Source organism: Gambusia affinis, linkage group LG06, assembly GCF_019740435.1.
Source record: "Gambusia affinis linkage group LG06, SWU_Gaff_1.0, whole genome shotgun sequence".
Taxonomy (NCBI): Eukaryota; Metazoa; Chordata; class Actinopteri; order Cyprinodontiformes; family Poeciliidae; genus Gambusia; species Gambusia affinis.
In genome coordinates, this window is record NC_057873.1 from 31,088,754 (window position 1) to 31,106,278 (window position 17,525).

Here is a 17,525-nt window from a genome sequence, read left to right on the forward strand (position 1 = left end):
GCGCTATGTACAAGATGTTTTGACACATTAAATCTTTTTTTCCCACAATTTTAATTATAAAGAGGGTTCGATAATAAAAATTTCAGAAATTATTATTATTTTTTTATTACTTCAAGGAAATTCTTAAGGTAGGCAGAGTGTGTGCAGCTGTACAGCTGCAGGCGCTGCTGCCCTCCGATAAAATTTTGCAGGCATCTGCGTAGTTCTGAACTTTAACCATAGAAAATAATTTTAGGCAGAAAGCAATTTATTTTAAAGATTTTTTTTTATTTACTTTAAAAAATATATAAATATAAGCAAATGTTCTTAATTCAATGTAAAAACATTAAATTAAATCAGCAGTGCTGAAGATTAAAGAGCAGTGCTCTCTAATGACAGTGGCTATTTTTAGAAGTTGCTCTGCGGGCGACTGACAAGGTCCCCTCGGGCGACAGGGTGGCCGAGGGGACCCCTGGCGTAGAGCAAGATTTTCCAGAGGAAGCCGTGTTCAACACAGTCAAATGCCTTTTCTTGATCCAGTGAAATCAAGCCAGTTTTTAGACCCAATGAACCGGAGACCTCCAAAACGTCCCAATTAAGAGGCGAAGCAAAAGGAGGAATGTGGTGACTGCTGTGCAGGTCAGCAAGCAGGTCAGCAAGCTGGCTGAAGAGAGGAAGGAGGCGTCAGACAGCCGTGACACTGAAAGCTGGTTCTCTGACACCAGTGAAGTATCTGTGTCTCAAACTAGCAGTAAAGAACCTAGATACCCTGCAGAATCTTTTAGAACTTTTTTACAGCAAACTAAAGGATTTAGAGGAATAAAATCAAAAGTTATTTTCCTAATTGAAGATTATTTTATTTCTCAGCAAGATATCACATCAATAAAGAGGGATCAGGTGTATCAGATCAGGAAATTTTTAGGTTAAAGAAAATAATGTTCAAAGTTAGAGAACAATTATGATTACAATGATGCAGAGTAGCACTTAAACATTTTTTAGAGGTTTTTGGAGTGGTTTTATCTTCTTACCCAATATGGATTATTTTAAAATAGCATTATTGAATCTTAATGGGGCGAGGGAGGCTGAAAAACGTGCTTTGATTTATCAAACGGTGAACCAAAAGAGAATTGACGTCATTTATTTACAAGAAACTCATAGTGATGATTTAATTGAAACAGACTGGGGTATAGAGTGGAGGGCGAAGGTCATTTTAAGTCACGCACCTCCCAGAGTGCAGGGGTGGGCCTCACCCCAAACTCTACCGAAGTAGAACAGGTCATTCAGGGGAGGTGTCTTTTAGTCAAAGCAAAGTTTGATCATTTTGGCATCGTTTTTATTAATATTTATGCTCCCATCACCAATGCAGAGAAAAATCATTGTTTTGAAAAAATTGGGGAGAGGTTGGGTGATTGTGGGTCTGAGGATTATGATTTTATAGGTGGGGATTTTAATTGTACTGAAAATGAGTTTTTAGGCCATAATTATGCAGAGCCACATCTGGCGGCCCAACATGCTCTGAAGCAGCTGGTCTCGTCTCACGGCCTGGTGGACGTATGGAGGAGGATGAACAGGCTCCAGGCAGTACACATGGTCCCACATTAAGGAAAACCAAATCTCTTTAGCTTGTCTTGATCATATTTATTGTTTTAAACACCATTTTAACATGTTTAAAACATGCCAGATTTTACCAGTGGCTTTTACAGATCACTTGTTGCTTTTAGGTAGTGTTTTTTATTAGAAACATTTTACCTAGAAGCGCTCAGTGGTATTTTAACTCAGCTTTAACTTATGATCAAGGTTTTAAGAGATTTTAACTTATTTTTGGACTGGGTTTAGACAGAGGAAGTCTGATTTTACCTGTCTGAGACAGTGGTGGGACTATGGAAAAGTTCAAATAAAACTGCTGAGTCAGCCCCACACTCTCAATGTCACCTGTGACATTACCGGATCTATTAGAGATCTGGAGATGAATACAGTGGAATTAGAACAAATTAGTGAATCCACAGGAAATCGAGAGCACATTGAAGCTCTTTAATCTAAAAGGCTAGTTTTAGCAAATCTGCTGGAAAATAAAGTCCAAGGCATATTGGTCCAGAAAAATAAATATGCAAGTGCATACTTGCATATTTATGCAAGTATGCATACACACACCTGCTTAGGTGTGTGTATGCAAACATGCACACACACCTAAGGAGAATTTAGAGAGATCAATTAATCTAACAGTCATGTTTTTGGACTGTGGGAGTACCAAGAGAGAACCCACACATGCACAAGAATAACATGCAAACTATTTCTCATTTTGGCTCAATTAAAGTCTGTATTCTTGTATCATGTTTATGGCCAAAACCATCCACATTTGGTTACTTATTCATCTTGTACTGCTGTTGAAGCTCAGTTTGTCACAAACAGCAAATCAGTTAAACTCTATGCCTAATAAAGTGGCCCACGGGTGGATTTGTTTGATGCTTCCTCCCTCCACTTTTTCTTTTGTTTGGTAATTATGAAAAAACCAGAAGTCATAAATGGGAGTCTGACTCACACAGCGAGAGTAGGATCTTGGTGTATTTTTTGTTTCCATGACAGCAACATCCAGATTCTGACTCACTCCACTAAACCTTATTTAAGGCAGCTGTTTATTCAAGTAGACATTTTGTTTTGTTGATCATTTCTGTCATCAGTAATGTCCATTGAAATTATTGCACAATTTTGGCTTGCCAGTCATATTTAGCTTAAGTGAAGGTCTTTCCCAGAAGTCATTCCCAGTTTTATACAGAAGTATTCATCCTTAGATTTATCCTGACTTCTTGTCTTTTAACCACTTAATGTAAATGCATTTTACTTCTGCTACGAATTATATAAGGTTTTTTACTATTTTTCTCAATTAAAAAAACACAGCCCTAAACCAGATGTGTACCAGTAGTTTTACTGCATAAGTATTGTGTAGACAGAGAAGGCAGAGCTCCGTTTCCTTGACTCTCCCCTGAAACCGTGGAATCTAAGCTGCATTCAGGAAGTGAACACACCAACAGAAAAAAAACATTATTATTATTAATTATTATTATTAATTTATTATTAATAAACATTATCCAAGCTTGTTGATTGTTTTATGTATTGTAAAGAACTACAGTATAATTAGCAGAAGTAAATTTTGGAACTTCATATCCAGCTACGCATTGTTACATAGCTTCAAACAGATTGCATCCTAAATTCAGGGTGCAGCCTTCTATTTCTAGGAATGCTGTAAAGGAGACCAGACTATTTTGAATGAATCATAAAATAACTTTATTGTGGCTTGTGAAAAACCTCCAAAGCTGAGTTAGAGCTGCAGAATGGGCTGCTGTGTCAGAGTGTGTGGCTGATATATATATAAAACACGACGGAAGATGTTAAACTTTTGTATTCTGTAAGACTTGATCACAACCATAACTGTATGGATGAAAATGCTTGAATATCCAAAGTAAATGCTTGCAGCTCAACTCCATGGAAAAAAACAAGCTGGAAAGGATCAGCATCTATTAAACAAACACATGACATCCTCAGAAAATGCAAAATGATAGAACTTATAAAGAACATGTTGACTTATTATTATTTTTTTACAATTAGGTGGGACAAGATTTCTCCCAAAGCACTGGTTCCCCCTGAGCTCACAAGTCCAAAATCCCTCTCATTTGCTCCAGAGGAGAGCGACAGCATTGCAGATGCCCACGTCATTGTAGTTGAAGTAGCAGAGTCCGGCGAAGGTGACCGTGGACAGGACGAAGAGGCCTGCACTGGCGAGCTTGACCTTTGTGTCCCCATGGACATAGTCCGTTAACACCTGACCCAGACCCCTGCAACGCAAAGACCAGCTGAGGTCAGACACAAGCATCCACTGGAAGACCAGTTAATCTCAGACAACCTTTGAATGAACAAACTGAAGCTTCTGATGTGCTGCTGGACTACAAATAGCAGCTGATAGGTCTTATTGCTGAAACTAAGAGAGATGAGTTGATTGGGTTATTCAATTTGTGGTCCACAAAGACATGATATGAGACAACCAGTGATGGCATAGTTACTTTGAAAAAGTAATTTTAATCGGATTACTGATTACTCTTTGAAAAAGTAACTTAGATTACTGATTGCTTGGTTCGGAAAGTAACTAAGTTACATTAAAAATAACTTTTTTAGTTACTTTCAGCAGCTGAAAACAACAACGCTTCGCCACCTGTGAAAATTACATTGATCTTTGCCAATACTTAATTGCAAGTTATTTTATAATGATTACATCAACAATGTATCTCCACTTATATGGTTACACTGAAGGGGAGATTGTTTAAAGGTTACAACAGTACAAAAACAACTTTAGCAATTTGTGTGTGTTTTTGTGTTTTCCAGTATTGTCTGGAAAACTAGAAATAGGATTTTAACCCCCCCTCAGTCCCCCGTCACACACCCTGCTCCAGCGTCCAGGTTCTGCGTTACAGCCCTGCAATTGTTGTCGGAGCGCAGCGCTCCTTCTGCCGCTCCACAATTCACACGCCCCGCTGCAAAGATTTGTGACACTTATCTTAATATTACTGATTATAATCGCGTTTAGTTGCACAACTTTACAGAGTCATTCATTTATGGTTGTTTTCACGTTTATTGCGCTCTCGTTGTTTGCAGTTTTCTGGAGCGCAACGCGAAGCTCTACGTAATTCACAGCAAATATATTAACTTGATGTTAACAAAGACACAGCAGGACAAATCATGAGTCTGACTAAAACAAACTGGATGACAGACAAATTCTGGGGTTATATCTGCTTATTTCCAAGCCCAAAAACCGCAATCCGTGACACATTAAGTCTGCAAGCGACTTAAAAAACAAAAAACAAGCCCAAAGCTGCTCATAATAATCAGACTTAATGACCAAAACTCTAAATAGTTTCTGTTTTTCCAGCAACAAAATGTGCATCTCCATTGTTTGTTTTTGTCGGTGCTGATAACTGTCGCATAAAAACGGTGGTCACTCCCCAAGACGTGTAGAGCAGGGGTCTCAAACTCCAGGCCTCGAGGGCCGCAGTCCTGCAGTTTTTAGATGTGCCACAGGTACAAAACACTGGAATGAAATGGCTTAATTACCTCCACCTTGTGTAGATCAGTTCTCCAGAGCCTTAATAATTCTATTCAGGTGTGGTGCAGCAGAGGCACATCTAAAACTTGCAGGACTGCGGCCCTCGAGGACTGGAGTTTGAGACCCCTGGTGTAGAGGAATTAAAATTAAATTACAAAATAAAATGGTAACCCAAAGTGATTTTGATAAATAACTGTAGTCTGATTACCAGATTTAAAATAGCAACACGTTAGATTACTCGTAACTGAAATAAGTGGTCCGACGTCAGTAACGCGTCGTCATCACTGACGACAACACATACAAAAATAAAAGTAAAAATAAAATCTTATAAAAGACTTGCATATCAATGTTTCGACAGAGCCGACTGGTATCTTAGTGCACTGACAGCACTATACAGGGCAGTCAAAGCCCCTACTAGTACTGGACTACAGCAAAAAACAATCTATTGCAAAGAAAGAATCGAAAACAGGATAACCGGTCCCACCAGGCCAAAATCATAACAAAAAAATGGCAAACAAACAAAGGCTAACAAAAATACCGCATGGTAGACTGGAGACGTCAGCTGAGGCCTACAGCTACTGGGGACGTGCGCGCACCGCGTCAGGACGCATCCTCGGTGGTGGTGGTGGTGGTGGACCGAGCGGAAGGGCGGTAGGGCCGACTACAAACATGACGAAACCCAGAATATTTATAGGCGGTCCAACAGCGCCACAAATTAACGAGACCAAGTTAATTACCAAAAAGGAATTATCCAAACCCCAAAGTATATTAAACAAAAGTCATTCAACTAAAATCAATAAACAAAACAATCTAGAAAGAAAAAAATACGCAAAAATAATTATGATGTGCCCAAAGCACATAACAGCCCCACCCAAAGACTCTGAATGGGGATTGATGTAACCCATCGGGAAAAAAACCTCAACCCATTCAGAGAAAAAAAAAAAAGCAAGACTAGAGTCAGGAGAGTGCGTCGGCAACTACGTTGCCAGAGGAAAAGTTTTTGCAGAAGCCCCTATAGTAACCAACCATTGCTAGATAGCGTCGTAATTCAGTACGACTGGTGAGTACAGGAACAGACAAAATAGCCTCTACTTTAGCCTCCTGGGGCACACTTGACTTTCCCCCACCATTTTCCAAGATAGGTCACTTTCGCTTGGCTGAATTGGCATTTAGAAAGATTAACCGTCAAATTAGCCTCACTCAGAAGCGCAAAAACAGACCACAAACTGGGCAGCTCCAGTTATCCACTACCGCCATTCGCGGTAGTGGATAACAATCCGGCTTAGTCACCCCATTTACCTTCCTTAAGTCTGTACAGAAATGGTCCTCTCCATTGGCTTTAATAGTAAGGAGGCATGGCGAACTCCACGCACTACTGCTTGCAACAGCAAGTCCATGCTCCGAATTTGGAAACTTTCCCTTAGAGACATCCGGGAAAAAGATATCGCCTTCAGGTTCAGCACTGGACAGCTCCTCCCGTGTGTCCGCACCTGTGCCGACGCACGAGTCAGCTTGTTCATTGGAAAAACAACTGACAGCTTTAGTCAGAGAGGGCGCACACTTAATGTAAGGCTTCGGCATATTAATATGACATAGGCGTGACATCCGCCTCCGATCAGGAGCAGAGACCAGATACCAGGAAGATACCAGAGACCTTCCTCTTGATCACATAAGGACCACTGTAGCGTGCTTGTAAGCTGGAACCAGGAACCGGACATTACACTAACACCTTGTCACCAAGCTCTCATGGCCGCATGTCTGTCAAATAAAGACTTCATTTTATCCTTTGCATTTTGAAGATTTTCTTTGGCCATCTCGCACGCACGGCTCACGTTCAATCGAAAGTTACTGACGTAGTCCAAGAAATTTTAGTCAGATTTTTCAAACAAACACTTCTCTTTCAATAGCTTTAAAGAACCACAAAGTATGAGGAAAAACCAAGTCCGACGGGCTAAACCCCAGAGACTCCTGGGGTTTAGCCAATTCCCAAATAGCAAACAGTTGTAAACGTACCCCTTCATCCCAGTCTTTTTCGAACTCCAAACAGTAGGTGCGAAGAATTGTTTTCAATGTTTGATGGAAATACTGGAGTGCGCCCTGACTTTCCGGGTGATAAGCGCTGGAATGAAATGGAATGGAATTAAACCTGCGCAAATACTTTAGAAATAAACTTAGATCCTTGGTCAGTCTGCACAACCTGAGGTAAACCAAACAATGAAAAAAGCTTTGTTATGGCTTTAACCGCTACTGGCATAGATATTTTACGCACCGGAAAAACCTCTGGAAAACCAGTGGAAGTACACATCACTGTTACCAAGAACTTATTCCCCGCATTGGTCCGAGGCAACAGACCCACACAGTCAACCAGCACTCATTCAAATGGTTCAGAGATGGCTGGAAAGGGATACAACGTAGCAGGAGGATTCGTCTGTTTGGGTTTTCCAGATACTTGACAGAAATGACGCGAATTACAGTAGCGCACGACACCACTCTTCAACCCTGGCCAAAAGAAATGATGCGAAATGCGATAATAGGTTTTTCTTATGCCAAGGTGACCAGCTAGTGGATTATTATGTGCCCGAAGCACATAACACCCATGTTATGGTGTTTAGTCTAACCTTCCACCCACCTCCCTGACCTCCTGCCTTTGTTACTTGGCCCATCCTCTCCTCCACTCTGACAGTAGCACCAAATTTTCCCATATTCTAAAATGCAACACTTGACAGGTATGATTGTAGGTCTCAAATGGTGGAAATTATTAGATTTGACAATAAGATTGTTCAGTATTTTGCCAGTCAGAGACTTTCAGAGGAAATTTGTGGATTGTGATCTCTTTTTAACTATTGTACCTTTCTACCCAAAATTCTGTGAAACAATTCTTATTAATCTTCCCTACCTTCAAGAGTAAAGTCTGGTGGCAGCTAGTCTTACCAGTGTCCATGCAGGGTGAGAGCAGCAGCCAGGGAGTAATCGATGACTGGCCCGGGGCTGAAGTACGCCACAGGACCCAAGGCAAGCAGGGCGATGCTCAGCACTCGCTCTGCTGTCCAGTGAAGGGACGCGGCTTTGGAGTCGGAGCCCGCTGCAGAGCAAGGCAGCACATATGTGTTATCCAACTTCAGAACTTCACTGAAGCTCAGCATAAAATTCACACATTCATTTTCAGTCAGATTCTGTTCACATGTTTGAATTTCAATCAATCCTGCCCACAGACTGCTGCTAGGTCACATTGGAAAGCAGCAGCAGAGCAGCAGTAACTGGAATGGTGATAAACTATGAGCGGCTGGGTCGGCTCAACAGCACAACCATTCATTTCATGTTCTGAGGGTTGCCATTGGGCAAGGAACAGAACACGCTCTAGCTTCATCTGGTGGAAATTAGCATGACCCATTTCTCTGGCAACATAAGCTGATCAACAGGATGAACATAATGAATAGTGTGTGCAAAAATGTCACTGCATTCAATATTAGGGTTTCTGTACAAGTGTGAACTCATGAAACTTGGAGTATATGAACAATTATGTCCAGCTAACATTGTAATTCACAGCCCTACTGCTGAACTCGTCCTAAACTAGATGAAAGGGACCATTATGTGACCCAGAACAACATCCGCAGTTCACCATAGGCAGGTTTCAGTCTTTGACCTTAAAGATGAAAAGGAATTTAAGAAAAGGAAAAAAAAATAAACAAGGTTCTTCCTGCAATGTAAACCCAAATGTGTTGTTAACCACACAACCAGATGGGCACCTACATTCAACACTCTTCGGCTCTCTGTCAAGGTGGTAGTGGTGGGAAGTAATGAAGTACAAGGACTTTGTTGCTGTACTTAAGTACACTTTTCATGTATCTGTACTTTACTTAAGTAGATTTTATCTTGGATACTTTCAACTTTACTCCACTATATTTTACAGTAAGTATCTGTACTTTCTACTTCATTATTCTTACAAAAATGTCACATTGCTTGCTACATCCAAGTTGCACTGCACTTTTTTCCATTACAATGTGAAGTTCAGGGACTTAGTGGGTAACTAAGTTACTGTAAAGTCCAAGTAATAACGCAACTAATTACGTGTGTCTGTTGTGACCCGTCACCTTCCCCTTTTAGTCACACACGCCACTCCAAGACATGTGCAGTGATTTTCTCTAATCGGGAAAAGATGTCTGTTTAATCGTCAATAATAGCATACCGCTACATAAATCATCAAATATGGTGGCATGTAAATTCAGCACTGCTTCGCATTCACAGACGGTGGGGACCATGCCCAACTTTTATCGTCACTTGGAAAAGAAGCTTAGTGAAAGGTAAGCCATGTGGACAAAACTAGCTGTACAGAGACACATATGTTGCTTAAAAAAACATTGTCACTCATTTTGCTGAATTGTTGTGCAGAGGTGTTGACTAATGTGTTGCATATAAGTGACAATACTATGACCAAAAGTCTGCATTATATATATATATATATATATATATATATATATATATATATATATATATATATATATATATATTTCTGAACGATCCAATTCTTCTGAACGACTCTTACATTGCAGTAGTTATTATTTTATTTAATTAATATATATATAGATTTATTTAATTGGCGAATAAATAAAACAAGAATGTAAGAGCACGCAGAGCATGCTCACTGCTCTTTGTTTTTGTCACCCATCATGGTGGCAGATGTTACAGCGGAAGAGGATGAGAAGAATCACAATGCGCTCCTTCTGCTTGGTTACTTCTTGCTTGTGCCTTGGACAGTGTTTATAGTTGAGCATTGTTTACCATTAGGGCATTGTCTTAATTGCTATGTGTAATGGTGTAGATAGTTGTGGTTTCTGATATGGGCAATAGGGGCAAACGCCCAGGGCATTTTCTTTTTAGAGATGGCATGAGACCACCGCAGTTTGTAGCACAGAAATGGAAGCAAAGCAGAATGAAGAAGAGTTTGAATTGATGATATTGGTTAAACTTATTCCTTATTTCAGCTCTAAGTATTGAATATGTATATGTTTTTATGGGAATGTGGATCTTTCAGATCAATTTGAGAAACAATTTTTATCATGTTTCACATTTTATTTTGTCATGTGGTCTTGGTCTTGAGGTCTTGGGTTAGGTTGTCTTGACTACGTCCTTGGTTGCATGTAAATCTAGATTTCAATTGTATCACAGAGAGTAAACACAATAAAAACATGCTTTATCTGTGGCATTGTTCATTAAATGTATTGCTGATGTATTGAAATTAAATACGATAGCTACACTTAATGACATTGTACTAGCAATTGGGTATTACATTCAGTTTTAATACTTTTAATACTTAAGTATTTTTAAAAAGCCAGTCCTTTTTTACTTTTACTAGAGTACATTTTTGTCTGTTTATTTGTACTTTTACTTAAGTACATTGTTTGAGTACTTTCTCCACCACTGGAAGGCACATGCTTTTTTCCTTTGCTCCCTCCCTACCCACTCTGTCTCTGTGGTGCTTTTTGGAGCCTCTCTTTGTATATCTCAGAGGTTGATCTGTGTATAGACCTGTTCCAAGTCTGTGGCACTGTAGAGTTGACTGTCCACCACTGACCGTAGAGAGGTGGTGACGAATGGATCCTTGCAGTCAGGGGGTGGGGCTGCAGCTCTTTGAGAAGGACAACAGCTGGCCTAGTCAGCAGGGTGCTTTGGTAGAAAAGAGCTGAGGAGGGAAAACAGAGGACACGCTTTAATCGGACAACAGTTCTACAGCTATAACACAAAACAGTAGAGATTTGCTAAATGCTTCTTCCTTTAGTTTTAGTGTTTTTTTTCTCTTGCCATCAGAAACAACTTAGTTCTTCTCAGGAGGCTGGAAGATTAACTAGAACATCATAAAAATATTAAAATTAGGCAAATTAGGACATGATGATCAGCAAAAACAAAGCTAAAATTTATAAGCAGCATGAGGAGAGGCCATGCTTGTCCTTGCAGGGTTCCTAGGATTAGAGATGCACCAATCCAATATTAATATCTGTATCAGTCCTGATATTGGAAAATATTCTAGATCTCATATGGTCTATTGTCTGTCCTTTTGACAACACATTCAGCCTAATTTGATGCTTTGTGCTCTGTGTGACGTTATGCTTTAGTATTTATTTTACATTTTATATAGAATTACTACTTGCCCTTCTGAACCATTTGAAATAAGGTTTCTTATAGTATATTTTTACATGTTTGACAAGCAAAGTAGTCAGCTTATGGCTTTTGTCAGTTTATTTATTTTACAATGGCTGTTCTACATCTTATAGGACCAATCTTATGTTGTTGTGTTGTTTTCCATGTGGGACCAAGTATAAGCTTGTGGGACAATCTTATGAAGGCATGGTCTTGAGCCAGAAAAGGGTAGAGTGCCTCCTCTAGCTCGGGGCGTCCTGCCCCAAATGGAGGCGTTCAAGTATCTCGGGATCTTGTTCACGAATGGGGGAAGAAGGGAGCGGGAGATCGACAGGCGGATAGGCACAGCGTCTGCCGTCAAGCGGGCGCTGTACCGGTCTGTCGTGGTGAAGAGAGAGCCGAGCTAAAAAGCGAAGCTCTCAATTTACCGGTCGATCTACGTTCCCACCCTCATCTATCTAAGCTTTGGTTCATGACCAAAAGAACGAGATCACGGATCCAAGTGGCCAAAATGGGTTTTCTCCGCAAGGTGTCTGGGCTCTCCCTTAGAGATAGGATGAGAAGCTCAGTCATCCGGGAGGGACTCAGAGTAGAGCCGCTGCTCCTTCACGTCAAGAGGAGCCAGTTGAGGTGGCTCAGGCATTTGGTCAGGATGCCTCCTGGATGCCTCCCTGGTGAGGCGTTCACATGAAGATGGTGGTCAGGGTTGCCCATAATATTTTTTATTTTATGTAAAAATAATTCCTCTTTTCATCATAATCTCCAGAAGTTCCACAGTTGTCCACAGAAAAGAATCAGAACAGAACCAGCCTTCTTTATCAGGCTGTTGAGCTTATTTAGGTTCCTGGTTCTGATGCTGCTGCCTCAACAAATGACGGCAGAAGAGATGAAGCTTTCAACAACAAACTTATAGAAGATCTGCAGCATCTTGATATGAACTTTAAAGGATCTCATATATTCTCACCGAGGACTTTATTAAGTACACCTGTCCAACTGCTCATTAACGGAAATGTCGAATCAGCCAATCACATGACAGCAACTCAATTCAGTTACGCATGTACACATGGCCAAGATGAACTGCTGCAATTCAAACCGAGCATTAGAACAGGCAGGAAAGATGATATACGTTTTTGAACGTGGTATAATTGTTGGTGCCAGATGGGTTGGTCTCAGTATTTCAGAAACCTCTGATCTACTGGGATTTTCACGCACAACCATCTCTCTCTACAGAGTATGGTCCATAAAGAGAAAATATCCAATGAGTGGCAGTTCTGTGGGCACAAATGCATTGTTGATGTCAGAGATCAGAAGAGAATGGCCAGACTGGTTCAAGCTGATAGAATGGCAACAGTAACTCAAATAACCACTCATTACAACCGATGTAAGCAGAAGAGCATCTCTGAACAAACAACACGTTGAACCTTGAGGCGAATGGGCTACAGCAGCACGAGACCACACCAGGTTCCACTTTTGTCAGCTAAGAACAGGAAACTGAGGCTACAATTCACACAGGCTCACCAAAATTGGACAATAGAAGAATGGAAAACCGTTCCCTGGTCTGATGAATCTTGATTTCTGCTGTGACATTCAGATGGTAGGGTCAAAATTTGGTGTCAATAACATGAAAGCATGAATCCATCCTGCCTTGTATCAACGGTTCAGTTTGGTGGTATTGCAGTGGAGTGAGGGATATTTTCCTGGCACATTTTGGGCCCATTAGTACCAGTTGAGCATTGTGTCAATGCCACAGTGTACCCGAGTACTGTTGCTGACCATGTGCACCTCTTTATGACCACACTGTACCCTTCTTCTGTAGGCAACTTTCAACAGGATAACACGCCATATCATAAAGTGCGAATCATCTCAGACTGGTTTCTTGAATACGACAGTGAGTTCACTAAACCCGAATGGCCTCCACAGTCACCGGATCTCAATCCAATAGAAAACCTTTGGGGTGTGGTGAAATGAGAGATTTGCATCATAGATGTGCAACTGGGGCGTGCTGTGGAGGCGTAGGGGATAGCGCGACCCACATTTGGAGGCCTTCAGTCCTCGACGCGGCGGTCGCGGGTTCGATTCCCGGACCCGGTCGACATTTGCCGCATGTCTTCTCCCCTCTCCTTCCCCCTTTCCTGTCAGCCTACTTTCACATAAGGGACACTAGAGCCCACAAAAGACCCCCCTGGCGGGGAAAAAAAAAAAAATCAAATAGATATGCAAATGACAAATCTGCAGCAACTGCGTGATGCTATCATGTCAATATGGAACAGACTCTCTGAGGAATGTTTCATGTACCTTGTTGAATCTATGCTACAAAGGATTAAGGCAGTTCTGAAGGCAAAAGGGGCTCCAATCTATGACTAACAAGGTGTACCTAATAAAGCTGCTGATAAGTGACGAAAGATGAGGGATGCTAATTATCATTTTGACTATAAAGCATCAGGCCATTACAATAAAAATCAACAATCACATTCAGCTTTGTTCAGACAGTACTTGGTGTTAAAACCAGGGAGGTATTGCTTCATTTACAATACATCTACTCATGACTTTATTTACAAACCTGTCATCTTACCTGACACAAGATTAAAAAAAAATTAAGATTCAATCTTTTCATTGGTCTTAAGATTATGATTTTAACACATTCATCATATCAAAATTACAGATTTTGCAGGCTCAATTTGTCAATCATATTTTAATCAAAACCAAATGTAATTTCATCATATTCTTGCAGCTATTCCTGCAAGGATCAGACTTTAAACACAGAATTTGGAAAATCCACATAATTGTATTAAAATGGATGAGTGGGTACGCCTTTTATACAGTGAGGAATGGGGAAGTTCTGGAAGAAATAGTATTTTATGCTCCTATTATCGTATTCCAGAACTATCAGAGGTAGAAAAGAAATCAATAACTTCCGATCCTTTTCCAGAATGTGATAGCTTTCTAAACGCATGCGTGTCGCGCTATACCCTAGATGCCATTTCATCACACTGGCCGTTTTAGACATCACAACACAAAATCCCGTTCCTTAGAGGTGAGACGGGATTTGAAGCTGTAATATCAAAGGTTAGCACTTTCTAGCTGTGCGCCTGAATTCCTCTATTTTGTGTCGTGAACTTGACAACAGACCCTATCGACCATTTTTTCCATGTAACCTGCATGAGCGCCTCATTGGTCCTTTCTTCGTGTCCTTCTCTCGCTCTGCTGTATTCAGGTTAGCGCTCGTGCTCAGAAAACCCACACACCTGGAAAACAGACAGCAGTACTCACGTTTTACACCCCTACGACACACAGAACTCAATCTGACGATGGCCGCCATGATGACTAACTCGCCAAGGTCACCACCGTTACCCGGATTCAGTTTCAGAGTTGTTAAGTACAAAGCTGTTGAATGTTTAAGGTGATGGCTCACTCCGCTTTAAATTCTGGCAGGAGGTTACTATCGGTCAAATGTGTTTTTATACACTATGTACTATGTTCTTTTACACAAGGGTATCTACATTAGCTTTCAGTAATTCAAGGTAAATAAAATGGGACAGAGTGGCAAATATATCTACAATAGGACGTTAGCTGTTTATTTCTATTTTTTTTTTTTTCAATAAATCAAAACTTGCAAAACGTGGACAGATACATTTTGTTCAATATTGATATTTTTGGAAAATTATGAAAGATGGGCATTTTTTAAAAAGACTTTCTGTTTCATTTATGACAGACATCGTGTTTTATACTTTGAAACATAGGAGCACTTTTGATATAAGTATTTTAAAACAGGTGTGTCACCTTAAATTGTTTGTTTGTTTATTCTTTCAGAGTTCGTTTATTGGTATTTTTACGGTTTTGTATAAATGGTCTTGTTTTAGTGTGTTGTTCGTGCTATGGGACGAAAGATGGAAATGAGTAGCTTTCCAAGTCTGGTGCATTTACAGCAATATCCTCACCTTTTCTAGCTGACCTTTTTAGGGTCGAGTAAACATCTTTTTACTGTCAAATATCTTGATAAACGTAACGTCCTGCGTCACCGTGATGACGCTGATTTCTAAACTACTACGGTGTGACTCATCACAGTGTGAGGACCATCTTTATTGTTTGTAGATCACCGCTGCATCGGGATTTCCTGAGGATCTCCTCAGCCGTGGCTCACGCCGGGTTAGTGTGAAGGACGCTTCTTCCGCAGCTTGGTCCGGTCCGTCGGCTCTCTTCGTGGACTCTGGAAGCTCATGGACAGCTTTGATAATCTCAGCGCCTCGGAGAAGGCAGAAGCGTCGGAGCTTCAGAAGATGATCGCTATAGAGCAGCAGAAGGCCCAGTTCCAGGCTCAGGTTTGTTCCCACACGGTGATCTAACAGGCCACATGCAGGGGACCATGCTATCCCAAAATGTCCAAAAGAACCAAGACTTAATGCTTTATGTATTCCACACTGTACTGAGGGCTCATGTTGACATTTTATTGTAGTCTACACATCTAATTCTCCAGATATAGTCTGGCAGGTAGAAATTATAAAGTTCCATCCATCCATTTTCTAACACCCTTCTCCCTAGAGGGGTCGGGAGGGGTCCTGGTGCCTGTCTCCAGCTAACGTTCCGGACTAGAGGCGGGGTCACCTGGACAGGTTGCCAGTCTGTCGCAGTGATTATAAAATTACAGAGTGAGAAATTAACAGCAATATTTTTGGTTTATTTAGCCTGTAGTATAGAAAAATGTGTTACTCATTATTCAAAGTCATATTTTCACCATACTATTAATATATTTATAAATGTTAATTTAGTTTACAAGCTAAATACCAATATCAAATGTTTGTTTAACTGAATTTTTATACATTTTTATATTTAGATATTTAGTTTCAAACTAACAAAATTTCTGATTCACAAGCTAAATAGTTTACATACTAAATATTTAGCTCAATATTAAACATTTTGTTTACAACCTTAAAACTAAATATGTATTAGTAAATTTTTATCTTTCAAATGAAATATTTAGCTCCAAATCAAATACTTAGTTTTTATGTGACATTTATAAATAAAAATTACTATGAAAAACAACCTTCTTTTTTCCATATCACTGTGAATCTTTACTGTGTAACTTTCCAAACGTCAGCCTGTAGGCATTATTGCTATAGCTGCAACTCAGCAGCTTTGCAGCAGCGTTGAAAGGAGCCAGTACACTGTTGGACTCAGAGTTGAGTCAGATTCAGTGTCTTGCTAGAGATGTTCATTTGACCATCTGTCTGCTGTGTTTTCCAGGTGCACAGTTTCACAGACGTGTGCTGGGACAAGTGTGTGGATAGTCCAGGCTCCAAGCTGGACTACCGGACAGAGACATGTCTGCAGAACTGTGTGGAGAGGTTCATTGACACCACCTTAACCATCACCAACCGCTTCACACAGATGGTGCAGAAGGGCACGCACTGATTATGGACCTGATCCAGAAGGACGATTTACTCAGAAGCTACTCGTGTTGTATCATGCGGATGGGAAAGGACCATATGTTTTGGGCTCTGGAGATGTCGGATGAAGTCTCTCATGTTTCTGGATGTAAATCAGTTTGGAAACTCGCACATAATCTATGTTCTGGTGTGAGATCCTTGCAAGTAGTAAACGGTTTGACAAGGGTTCTGATAGAATCCAGTGGTCTTAAATGATATTAAAGTATTTAAATATTCTGCTCTTTTTTTCTGTCTCTAGGTGAAACACATAGAAGTACATAGATGGCTTATATTCTTTGATTTACGTAACGATGCAGTTCATTTGACAATCTGTGTTACCAAAAAGTATACATACCTTCCACTGTTCCCATTCTGTTTAGTGATTTTAAAACTAGTGGTGCACCGATTACAGTTTTCTTTTTGACCACTAATCTCATTTATGGATTCAGATTTTGACCATTTATCAATGATTTTTTTTTTTTGTTGTTGTTTTTTTAAGTAACTGCCACTGTCAGGTGTTATAACATCATGATACACCTTCAATGTTCCAATCTTGTTTTATTGAAACCTACAGGAGGTTGTTGTCTCAAATTAATAAAAAATATTTGGCTATTTTGGGGGTGCTTAAGGATTCTATTTTTGTTCCTAATTACTATGACACTAACCATAAAATAAAAAATGTGGTTATGTTATGATGAAAACATTGTGGTGTTATTCAGGTCAGTGAAAATAACATTCCTGGTGTAGTGTTGGAAAAGAACAGCAATAGCTTTTTAGTTCAAAAAACAAACTATACAAGTTTCCACAAAATATGAAAACATGTGAAAGTCCTGGGTTCGATTCCCGGCCCAGGGTCTTTCTGCATGTTCTCCCTGTGGGTTCTCTCCAGGTTCTCC

At 40.3% G+C, this 17,525-nt stretch overlaps 2 protein-coding genes across 3 annotated transcripts; one reads left to right on the top strand and one right to left on the bottom strand.

Moving 5' to 3' along the window:
- Nucleotides 1–3,244: 3,244 nt before the first annotated feature.
- sdhdb (succinate dehydrogenase complex, subunit D, integral membrane protein b) lies at nt 3,245–14,594 on the bottom strand. Its single transcript, XM_044120798.1, has 4 exons — nt 14,477–14,594; nt 10,644–10,751; nt 8,003–8,153; nt 3,245–3,809 (listed from the first exon to the last, which is right to left on the bottom strand). Exons 1-4 carry the CDS (start codon nt 14,523–14,525, stop codon nt 3,644–3,646), a joined length of 474 nt encoding a protein of 157 aa, XP_043976733.1. The 5' UTR covers nt 14,526–14,594; the 3' UTR covers nt 3,245–3,643.
- timm8b (translocase of inner mitochondrial membrane 8 homolog B (yeast)) lies at nt 14,192–17,246 on the top strand. Of its 2 annotated transcripts, XM_044120799.1 has the most exons (3): nt 14,192–14,420; nt 15,299–15,525; nt 16,448–17,246. In XM_044120799.1, the coding sequence occupies exons 2-3, from the start codon at nt 15,424–15,426 to the stop codon at nt 16,613–16,615; spliced, it is 270 nt and encodes an 89-aa protein (XP_043976734.1). In that variant the 5' UTR covers nt 14,192–14,420; nt 15,299–15,423; the 3' UTR covers nt 16,616–17,246. The 2 variants fall into 2 exon arrangements, with proteins under 2 accessions (XP_043976734.1, XP_043976735.1); XM_044120800.1 differs by lacking the exon at nt 14,192–14,420 and having other exon boundaries at nt 15,257–15,525.
- Nucleotides 17,247–17,525: the final 279 nt, after the last annotated feature.

What these genes read in the sequence shown, in the direction of transcription:
- sdhdb (XM_044120798.1), bottom strand. Translation starts at nt 14,525, where the DNA reads ATGGCGGCCATCGTCAGATTGAGTTCTGTGTGTCGTAGGGGTGTAAAA. An exon ending in GTGTCGTAGGGGTGTAAAAC is followed by an intron (nt 10,752 to 14,476) that starts GTGAGTACTGCT and finishes TTCCCTCCTCAG; the next exon opens with CTCTTTTCTACCAAAGCACC. An exon ending in CTCACCCTGCATGGACACTG is followed by an intron (nt 3,810 to 8,002) that starts GTAAGACTAGCT and finishes TTTGCGTTGCAG; the next exon opens with GGGTCTGGGTCAGGTGTTAA.
- timm8b (XM_044120799.1), top strand. Translation starts at nt 15,424, where the DNA reads ATGGACAGCTTTGATAATCTCAGCGCCTCGGAGAAGGCAGAAGCGTCG. An exon ending in AGGCCCAGTTCCAGGCTCAG is followed by an intron (nt 15,526 to 16,447) that starts GTTTGTTCCCAC and finishes TGTGTTTTCCAG; the next exon opens with GTGCACAGTTTCACAGACGT.